General features: G+C 37.6%; 1 protein-coding gene across 1 annotated transcript; it reads left to right on the forward strand.

Moving 5' to 3' along the window:
- The first annotated feature begins 12 nt into the window (after nucleotides 1-12).
- On the forward strand, nucleotides 13-7,214 carry RWDD4 (RWD domain containing 4). Its single transcript, XM_005415535.2, has 7 exons — nucleotides 13-136; nucleotides 2,513-2,622; nucleotides 2,732-2,876; nucleotides 3,650-3,764; nucleotides 5,031-5,080; nucleotides 5,245-5,247; nucleotides 6,186-7,214. Exons 1-7 carry the CDS (start codon nucleotides 56-58, stop codon nucleotides 6,216-6,218), a joined length of 537 nt encoding a protein of 178 aa, XP_005415592.1. The 5' UTR covers nucleotides 13-55; the 3' UTR covers nucleotides 6,219-7,214.
- Nucleotides 7,215-11,499: the final 4,285 nt, after the last annotated feature.

Here is an 11,499-nt window from a genome sequence, read left to right on the forward strand (position 1 = left end):
GGGCTGCGGTCGGTAACCCCTGCTCTGGTAACCCCTGCTCTGGCCCTGGCTGCAGATGGAGCTGGAAGCGCTGCGCTCCATCTACGAGGGAGACGTGTGCTTCAGGGAGCTCAGCCCCGTGTCCTTCCAGTACAGGGTAAGGCCAAGTTGCATCTTGGAGTTACTTTGCTGCCTTGCAATTGCCATACTGGGGGATTCTAAGCCAAAGATGTTTCCGATATGCGGCAAAGGATAGATCTACAGGGCCTTTTTTTCAGGTTGTTTGGTACAACAGTGCTTCATAGCACAGAGTGTCGTGTATATGAACCTGCCCCCAGCATGGTTTGTTACAGAATCACAGAACGGGTGAGGCTGGAAGGGACCACAGTGGGTCACCTGGTCCAACCTCCCTGCTCAAGCAGGGTCATCCTAGAGCGCATGGCACAGGATTGTGTCCAGTCAGTTCCTGAAAATCTACAGTGAGGGAGACCCCACAGCCTTTTTGGACAATCTGTTCCAGTGCTCAGTCACTGCACAGTAAAGAAATCCTTCCTTATACTCAGGTGGAACTTCCCGTCTGTCAGTTGCCTCTTGCCCTATTGCTTGGCACCACAAGTCAGTTATCCCTGAGCCAGGCATCCCACTTGTGTGTCTGTGCCCTGCCTAGCCAGAACTGCCAAGTCCTCTGAAGGAGCCAGCCTGCTGTGTAATATTTACCCTAACAGGTCAGAAATTGAGAGATTTATAGAGACATTTCTATGTAAAATTTGGAGCCTTTGTTAACTGCTTAGTTAGAATAGTCCTGTCTCTTGTCCAAGGACTGTTGACCATGTCTTGTTTACCTGCTAAAGAGAAAATCCAAAAAATGCTTTGGGTGTGTGCATTGATACAGTCTGGTCATAAGAGACATATGGGGAGTGCTGAGCTCGAGGTACAGAGCTAGATTCTGGCATGAAGTTCTCACCAGCTTTCTCAGATTTAAAAACCTGGAAGTTCTTCTGGGCACAGACTGAGGCAGATCTTTTAATCTGCCAGAAAACTTTACTTAGGCACCCACGGGACAGAAGGGAGACTTCTGAAAATGTTATATGCCTGTTTCAGGGAGAAACCATCTAAAATCACTTTTCTGTGGCTTCTCAAATAACTTAAGAATAGTGTCACTAATTGTAATGAGAAACAACTCAACTAATTAATAGCACTTGGAATCTCAGCCGTGTAAGAGCAGCCTTTCTTCATTGATTGGATCATTCTTAATAAATTTCATTTCTTTGAAAGTGGAAATGTGACATGCTTACAAGCCTAAGGTGTGTCATTTTACTTTTCCCTAGCTTTGGTTGTTGCTGATTTTTATTAGACAAAAAAATAATTGTCAAAAGTTAGGATAACTCAAATACAATAAAACTTATTGTCATACAAAGGCAATAATACATCTTTCCTGTTAAGAGAAAATTGTATTGTAAGAAGTCATAATGCAAGTAAGTGCATGAGAAGATAGAAAGAATTTGTATGACTTTGTAGGATTTGCTCTGCACCCAAACAGTGCTTTCCTGAGAGAACCCTGTGAAACTTGCAGCCACTTCTGCTCTTGGTAGCAGTGGGAAATGAACTGTAAATGCTGCCTTGAAAAATGTTGCAGATTCTTGATTTAAAATCTTATTTATTTCTCATTAAACAAGTGGTTTTGAATGTCAATTAGTCCAGTCTGCTGAAACAGATATTGTAAATAAGAAAGCAACAATTTTTTGCCTACTTTTTAAATTTTGAAGTACTATAGCCTTACCTTGATTAGGACTTCTCTTGTGGATACACTTTATTCTACATAGTTAGATAAAGGCTGATTTTTTTAATGAGGCAAATAAGGCAAAATTTGGGATGGTTTTAGAAACCTTGCTGTGCTAGTCTTCCAAATCCTTGTGTGAAACAGTTATTTCTGATTGTATGTCAGTAATATGCTGTATTTTTTTTTTAATCCAGACTCATTCTACTGACTTCTTAAATCTTTTACTACTCATTCATTCATACAGGGAAATAAAATATCTGTAGCCATGAGACATAAATATTGATATTCTTACCTGTTATTTTTGCTGTCTTAACTTAGTAGTTTATTATCATCCTTATTCCAGCCCTGTCTTGTGGCTTGTTTTCATATTGCTCTGTGATTAGAAGTGGGGGGGAGAAAAGGCTTCATATTTTCTGTTCTTATATGTGATAGTGTAATATTTGGCTTGAAGATATTACAAAGTAGCTTTTAAAGAAAGGAATTTAAAAACCTTAACCATAAAAAGAGATTTGACAGTTTCTGCTGCTTCTTCTAGAATGAAAAAAACTGCAGGGTAAATATTGATATTGATGTCCGAAACTTAATGCCCTTTCTAGATAATAGCTTTATTTTCTAACTGTTAACTATTAAAATAGTTGTCTCAAGGAATTTTGATGGTCTAAAATAAGTAATAGGCTTCTTTATTTGCTTTGTAATCCTCAGAAAGTGACTGGAAACTATTGGTTTATAAAGTTGGGGTATTTTTCTCTTCAGATAGGTGAAAGTGGAGACCCCAAAGCCTTTCTAATAGAAGTTTCTTGGCCAGAAACATATCCACAAACAGCACCAGTCATATCGATGGATGCTTTCTTCAACAACACAATGTAAGTATTTGTGACAGCTTCACTCCCTGCCCTTGTGGTGGAGACTCTTTGTTTGAAAAGCTTTTTATTATCTGTCTGGTTTACAGTTGAGTTTAATGATTTCTTTTAGATCTTCAGCCATTAAGCAAAGTATATTGGATAAGTTAATGGTAGAAGTTGAAGCAAATCTCGGAACTGCAATGACATACACACTTTTTGAATATGCCAAAGATAATAAGGAGGTGTTCATGGAAAATCAACCTGTTAACACTGTGGTATGTAGATAAATTCTGATTTTAATTTTGTGCCTTTGAAACAAAAAAAAAATTGATTATTATAACCGGAATACTTCAGAGTTCTCTCTAAGCTGAAAATCAGTTCATTGGTTATACATGTTAGTGGCTGAAAGTGACACAAAAAGTATGGTGCCACAATGCTCTGTAGTGATAATTGTTCTATTTGATAGTTATTTTGCTGTTACACCAAAATGTTTGCAGCCTGCTGTTATGTCCCACAGGTTAACATTAAAATAGAGACTTTGAGTAGGAGCAAAACTAAAGGAAGCTGAAACAGAGATGTGTCTTCTGAGGGTTGGAGGGGTGGCAATTTACTGCAGCCTTCCTGGGATTGTATAAGCACGCCTCCAGGGTCTTAAAGTAGTCAGGCTGGGTCAATTTGTGGCATTTGGGTTGTGTAAGCACAGTTTGCCATGATGGTGCAGCAGATCTGCTTTGAGGAGGAAGGAATGATTTCTATGTTTGAGAAGTCTGAATCCATTCAGACTAAATCAGACTGCATAATTAAATTTTAAAAGTGAAAAAGGCGCCCTTTGCAACTGGAAGATAATAATTCCAGTCTCTAGCACATGTTTTTTAAAAGTACAGCCCTGATTATATGTGGATTAAAAGCTGTAGGCTGCTGACAGCATTGCTTCTTTCTGAGAGTCAAAGTATTTCAGTATGTCAGGTTCAATAATTACATCACATCATACAGGGATATCCATGGAACTAATGTGCAAAATGTTTACAACCACTTTTATCCTTCTCAGACTTCAGTAAGCAATAGTGTTTCAATTGGAACTCCTGAAGTGCCACCAAGTAAGAAAAAAGAGAAAAAGGAGCAGTTATCCAAAACCCAGAAACGAAAACTAGCTGATAAAACAGGTTTGTTCACTATACTAATCTTTGCTTTGATCGGTATGAAAATCCAAATTTTATAGCAGGGACACCTGGCTAGAGAAAGTATAACTAGTAATTTTTTTATAAGATGAGCTACTTCAAGTCTGTGGTCTCCATTTTATTTGTTTTAGATGAATTGATCTTGCCTGAGATGTTAGTTCTGGTCACAGCAACTTTCTATAGAGTCATAATTTAATGACATCTTTTGTTTTGTTTTGTTTTGTTTTATTTCAGTTGGTGACAAAAAAGAAATTTTCAAAAAATACTTGTGGAAGGGGAGGATTTGGGACCTCTAAAAATTCACTTTCAGCAAAAAATGCCATTTGTTGATGGGCCGTCATAAATAATTCATATTATTAAAAATGTAATTTCTAAACAAAAATATTTTATTTGGAACCCAAAGTAAAGCATCTGATTTAGTTTGCAGTCTAGAAATAGAAGTGCTTCTGCAGATAATTAATGCTTTCAATGAAATAGAAGGATTTTGATTGAAAGTGTTGATTACTTCAGTTACTTTGCTGATGACTCTTTCATGTTCACCTTCCGTTTTCAATAATGATCTGGATAGTACTATCCTGTTGTAGCAATAAGTTGTACCCTGTCATAGCAATTTCTGCATGTAATCTACCTAACCTAATGTATAATTGGCAAGCTTAATGTTAACTGTATAAAGGAAAAGCTGCATAAAATGTAGTTCTTTGACAGAATTCATCATTGCTGGTCAGCCCAGCTCATATTGGAGCTACTTTCTAAACTAAATTTCAGGTGGACTGAGGTGTTTTTATTTAAACTGAATTACTTTGAATCACATAATCAGAGAATCACCAATGTTGGAAGAGAACTTCAAGTTCATCAATCCAACTGTCAACCCATCACCACCATAATCACCCCTAAACCTGTCCCCAAGTGCCACATCCAGACACCTCTGGAACACTTCTGGAGACAGTGACTGCGCCACTCCCCATGACCACTCATTCCAATACCTAACTACTCTTTTAGTGAAAAATGGTTTTTTTGAAATCTAATCTGAACCTCTCCTGGCACAGCTTAAGGCCATTTCATTTCCTACTTTCACTTTGAGGTTGGTTGAAGAACACAGTGTGTTTAAGACATTAAAATCTGTTTCTGTCCTCATGGCTTCAGAGTGCAGAAATTGAGGGGTTTGGATATTTAGCATTTTGTGGGTCGATTTTGAAGAAAGATAAATATTCGCCTTACCTTGTGTGCTGAAATTAAAACTTTTTTCTGCAGATAACAAAGGAGAGCTTCCACGAGGATGGAACTGGGTTGATGTAATTAAGGTAAAGTGAGTGTATTATATACAGTATTGTGAACATGCTGTGTATGTAAATTGAAAATTATTTGTACTTATATCTGAAGAAAACTGATCTTTTTTTTTTCTTGCTTTTCTTCCTAACTATGTTTGGATTTGACTATGATGTCTGATTAATTTCTATGTGTCCAGCATGTAAGTATTTTCAAGTTCTCTTATTTACTGAGCAATTAAATCTTAATGTTATGAGAGGGCTTTGCTAATGAAATGTGCTGCAAATATTCTGTCTTCATATGACAAGAAGATTTAAAATACAGTTAGTAGTGCTGCCAGGTTCTGGAGAGCAGTGGATAAGTAAGAAATAAAAGGGAGCTGTCCCAAGTGGGAGCACCTTGGTATCTCCTACAAGCCTCATTTTCTGCTGCAACTCCTCCAGTGAATAATTCTTTTCTACTTGCTCCCTCAGTATTGATTTCTTCCACTCTCTTGTCTTTGTTGATTCAGTGAAAATCACTGCTTTACAATTTTGAAAGCAAACTATTTTATTTTACACAATTAAGACCTAACACCAGTTCCAGTTGTTAAGTAAGAGCAAGTAAATGATGAAGGTTGTTTTGGGCAGAGTCCTTCTGAGTTAAAAGTGGCTATTTATAATGGGTGTCTTGGTTTTCAGATAGATTTCATGATAGGCATGCTACTTTTAATAATTGTAAGTCTAGCTTTAAAAGGTGAGAAATACTAAGTTAATGTTAATGTCTATGTTTATATAGTCTAAATTTCTATATGGGAATTCTCTCAGAGATGTGTGAAGATAAAGTTCCATTACTTCATCTTTTTTTTTCTTTTTGGAGAGCTGCTGATAAAGCCTTCAAATTAAATAGAAACAGTGTCCATGCTTTTTCTGGGGTTTGTTGTTTTTTGGTTTTTTTTTTTAATTCAACTTTTATTATCAGGAAATAAGCTTATTTAGTGTTTAAGCTTAAGAATTAATTTTTGATGCTTTTCAGTCTTTTGATACAGTAGCACAATCAGTCTGTATTGTTCAGTGTGAGACGGAAATAATGTTCTTGTTTCCTAATAAATGGAATGACAGTCTAAAATTTGAATACTTTCTTTTTGTGTCTCTTTTATAGTTAAGCAAAACGGGTTCTAAAGATGATGAATAAAGGACTTTGGTACAAGGAAACTCCACCTTTTAATACAGTGCAATTCTGGGTCACCATCTCTCTCTTAATAACTTTCATATTTGCTGAAGTAAACATTTTATAAAGCTCGATTTCCTAACTTGTAAATCTAGTCACACAAGCTTATCTAGAGACCATGTGGTCATCTTCAGAAAAATCAACCAACAAACTTGCCTTAAATGAAGGTTAGAATGTGACAAAGGATATAGAGAGCCAGTGTGGTGAATAGTGCTGAAGTGTTTATTAATTTATATTTAGTCTGTAGTAAAATCCTGTTATAGTGAACCCAATGATACTGTAAACATTTCCTGATGTTCTTATTCCAATTGAAGAAAAAAGCACTATAACAGTGATTGGTGGCTTGATGGCTTAATTCATCAAAATAAATTGTTCTATGGAAATAAGACCTTTGTCATTTGTTTATCTAGTATGAATTAGAAGGAGGACATACAAATTGTTGCATTGCAGAACAGGCTAGAGCTTGTGGTCTCATTTTCACTAGTAACTGGCTGAAATAGTAAATACTAGTGAAAGCAAGGCCAAATATTCTAGTCTGCTCAAAAATGAATAGTTATAGCAGGAGTGCAGCTTCTTTATTCTCCACAATATCCATCTGTTGGTCTTTCTCCAGTGTGCATGTTTACAGACAGTGGGGTGTCTGAGGAGGGGCAAAAGTGCTTTCTTGCACTTGTCTCAATGAATGCTGGGATTTTGTAGCTGCTTCATTGGAGAAATAGGCATTCTTTGGAGGGATTTCCTGACTAACTGGTAGGACAGGGGAAATCAGTAATCCATCAAACATTTTGGGAGAACTTCTTTGTGAGAACTCTTTTCTTTTTTTTTCCTAATCAGCTCTCTAGTATGAGAAGTAGAAGTCATCTTTACTGTATGAACTGTCATTGAATACAAGATGCCTTAATGTCTTTTATTATTTTTGTTTGTTTTGAGATGAACTTTAATAAATGCCTATTTATCTGCTGTGGTATTTGTTTATTGTTTTAAATTCTGTATTGCCTACTGCACTTTTCACTTTGCAAATTTGAAATTGAAAGGACTCTGTTACAAAGAAAGCATTCTTAAAAAATTGCTGGAAGAATTCTGTCTTCCCTCTTGTGGTATATGTTTATATGAAATTCAGGATGGCTGTGTTTGTTGTTGATAGGAGGATCAGTCACTTTACCAGGAGCACAGGACAGTATCCATTTAATTCAGTTCACACAGAGCAAGTCCAGTGTCCCTTTGGAAAAATGTGCTCCACTGTGTACAGCATCCATCGTTTCAGAAAGGCTGGTTTCTTTTTTGAGCTCTACTCTCATGTAGTAAAATGTTGTAAAGTAGAAAAGGGAGGATTTTTTCTGAATGATGCAGCCTTGCCTGTGACATAAACTGGGGGTTCATGGCTGCAGTCTGAGCAGGAGCACCCAGCACAGAGTGCCAGTGCCAGGAGAATTTGCTCTGGCAGTGCATGGTGAACCTGTAGCAGGGAAGGGCATTTAGTTTTAGCCTCTGTCAGCAGCACCAGGACAGGCAGGACTCTATTCATGAGTTCCCCAAGGGGAATTGACATGTTTTTGCTGGTATCCTTGGTGTATAAATCAAGTTGCTATGACAGTTTATCTGAATAGATTAGTTAGAGAGGGTGGGGGAAGGAAAAATAAGAACCACATCTCTTGCCTTCTGTAGTTACAGTTACTGTGTGTAACCTGGTAACCTTGTGAAATGCATGATTTTTCAGCTCCTAGTCTGCCTGGAAATCACATGCTGTCATGAAGATACCTGAGAGTCTTCTCTAGTTCTGTTAGTAAATGTATTTACTTTGAAGTCTAATTTCGCAGGAAATATTTTGTATTGGAAAATTTATACCCATTTTTTTTGCTTCAATGTAAATTGTAAAAGGTAATTTGTGTTGTTCAAACAATTTTCTGATGTGATGTGATGGCTGGAACAGGATCATTTAAAGAATCTGGGTACTTGATGTTATGGAGAGGCCTGAGCAGTGATAAATGAGGGTAAGGAAAAATCTAATGATTATCCAGCAAGGCACAATTGTAAATAAGATCATGACTCCTGAAGGAATTCTAAACACTGTTGAAGAATCTACTGCCACCTTCTTTTATTTTTTTTACAAAGACCTACTGGCAGTGGAAAATCAGTGATTACTCAGTAGGATGACAGTCTCTTGATTGTATGGCTACACCATGTATTTAAATTCATGAGTTTTGCAGTAGAGCTTTGTTTGGCCTGAGAAGACAAGTGTCAATACCAGTAACAGTAAATTAAAGGTAGCAAATATCCAGAATGCTGTGGGTACCATGACCAAAGATGCCCTATTGCCCTCTAATGTACCAAATTCCAGGGAGTAATGCAGACTGCCTTTAAGTATGTTGAATAGAGAGATGACAGCTGTTATTAGTCAGCAGTGTGTGCCTAGCAAATCCTGCTCACCCCCTTGGTCAGCCTGACACAGATACACTGAAATCAAGGCTGATAATTTCTGCAGTCCTGCTCTGACTGGTTGTATGTGGGGTGCACAGATAAAGAGTGCCCGACTGATGAGAAATTACATTTTGGTGAGTAAAGGACCAGTAGGAAAAAAGCCAGCATTTCCTCACAGAGGACCTGTGACAAAAATGCAAATGTAAGGATACTATCTTCCTCTCATCTGAGGCAATACAAATGATTTTGGGTTATACCATGAAATTTGTGCTGTGAAAATCCTTGAACTGGTCTGAACCAGAAATAATTTCCCTTTGGAAATTGTTTCTTCCAACAGTATGGCACCCTAAGCTCTTGCAGTTAACAGCAGAACGAAGTGGGGAGGAGATGTTCATTCAACAGAGAAAATACCAGAAGTGTGAGAATTCTGGGTGGATTGGAGGAGGAAGTGGATGGGGGAAACATCCTCATATGCAAAACTAGAAGAGCATAGGATATAAATTTTCATTGCTGCAGGACAATACAACGAAACAGAAGCTAAATTCTGTCACAAGCTTGGGATATGGCAAAGAACAAGAGGATTGTAGATTTTCTTTCTGTTGCTCTGGTTTCTTTCACCAACATGGATTTGGCTTCATCTCAGAATGGGTCTGTTCTGTGGCTGTGAGAAGAATTTGTGTTTGCCTGACTGTTATGTTTCCTGTTACTCTCTTTCTGAGCCCATGTAAGCAGCCTCTGAAAGCCTGGTGTACTCTCAGGAGTAACTTTAGACAAAACATATTGACTAGGCACTAGAAAATCATTAACTATTTGTCCTCTCCTTCATTCAGAGCAAAGTGAGGAGTGACTCCAAATGTCTTAGGTACACAAGACATGAATATCTACATCCAGCACTGGTGTCCTGTGTCAGACTGAAAAATACATAGCTGTCCCCTGCTACTGTGTCTGAGCATTCACGCCCGTGGTTCCTTCGGATGTTGTGTTTGAAGTATTCATGTTAAAAATAGGGCAGAAATTTGAAAACTCTTATTGTGGTTAGCTACCACAAGTTGTGTATGTTGTGAGATGGGATAAGGTCACAGCAGTGAGGGAAAGCCAAGCCGTAACTCCAGAACCTTTCTGGAGAGGAGTGAGGGTGTGTGGGTGTCCCTGAGGGCAGAGCTGCTTCTGCAGTGTCTTTATTACCCTGTCAGAAAGGGAAATTCGCCTAGTCCGAGTTTGGAAGATACCATTGAAGAAGGGATATAGAAGGAAGAAAGAAATATTTTTCTCAAACAATCATCTGCTCTAATGTCATTGAAAGACAATAAATACAGCCTTGACTGAATTTGCTCTTCAGAGCACAACCTTACTTTAGGTCAAGTATCTCTGTCAGTAATGCATTCCATGATTTCCTGCAGGTAAAACAAATGTGAACAAAGCATTGTTATGTGAAGAGCTGCTGTTCCACTGTAGAGAACCATTTGATCTCTACCTATAGTGAAAATGATGCTTCAACTGACCTTGAAGACACAGATTTTATCATAGCTCAGGGAAGAGTAGCAGCCTATTGATCAAAAGTAGACAGCTTCTGTAGACAGTTAACAAATTTTGCCCAGCATTATCAGAAAAATTATATTTTTCTGTGAAGATCAGCACTAGAGTATTACCAGGTTTTAGTTAACTGGTATATTGCATAATTATGATTTTCCCCTCATGCCATATGTCTTTAGCTGATAAAAGTACAGGATGTCATATAGAAATTAATTTCCAAAATTAAAATAGTGCTAAAGGAAAGGAAATAATCCTACTCAGAAGTAAGGATGTGCCAAAATTAAAGCTGGCTATGTGCTGTTTATATAAAAAGGAATTCATAGGAAGATTTTCTTTCTGTGACTACATGTTTTTTGGGGTTGTTTGTGGGTTGTTTTTTTCCCCAGTAGAGTCCAAACAGATGGTTGGTGCTTTTCTTCCTAGTGTCCCTATTAGTGGGAAAGCAATACGAAAACTAAGTTTTAGTTTTCTCCTAAGGCCAAAAAGAGAAAAAAGTTTTCACTTAGTGAAAGCAAATAAAGTAACAGACCTCTCCCTGGAACAAAGTGGGCCTTTGAACAGGATGGCCAGGTATTGAGGCAAATTAATTTGCTTTAATAAAACTGACTGGATCTGAGTGGTTCAGTCTGCTTCAGAGTCTATCTACGTGTGGTGGATTTGTGACTTATAAATACTTATGAATAATTTTAGCTTTTATACAGAAAGGTGTATTGGGTGGGGGAGGAAGAAAATAGAAACTACTGAGTGGTGTTTATGCCTCACACCTGGAATGAGTTCAGATAATCTGTGTCATGTCACATATAATATAATGCACAAGGTACAATGTGTCACTCCTGGTTTAGTTTCTCCTGTTTTCAAAGTATGTACTGCCGACCTCTGCTACAATCTCTGACTGGACAAAATTGGGCAGAATCTCCTTGTGATCATCACAATAATCTTTTTTTCACAGACACAAGCTCTACTCTGTTAGATGCTCTACTGATGAACACAGAGGAAGCAGGGCAGGTCACTGACTTGCAAGATCAGGAAATGGGAAAGATAGTCTATGAGGAGACACATGCTAAATATGAAAAGCAAATACTCAACTTCTTTGGATATCTGTTTAGGGAGAAAAGAGGACAGTAGAAGTGAAGAGTGGAAGGAGGAGGAAGTATCTTGAATTTGGAGCTTTAAGAACATGGTTGGTTAGTTTTCTAAAAATTACATTTGATAAACATATGTTGTTTCTCTGTATGTTAACATATCTCTTAAGGTATTTTAAAAGATGATAAAATATTTTTTGAAGTATTAATAG

This window comes from Geospiza fortis, unplaced genomic scaffold (assembly GCF_000277835.1).
Source record: "Geospiza fortis unplaced genomic scaffold, GeoFor_1.0 scaffold40, whole genome shotgun sequence".
NCBI lineage: Eukaryota > Metazoa > Chordata > Aves > Passeriformes > Thraupidae > Geospiza > Geospiza fortis.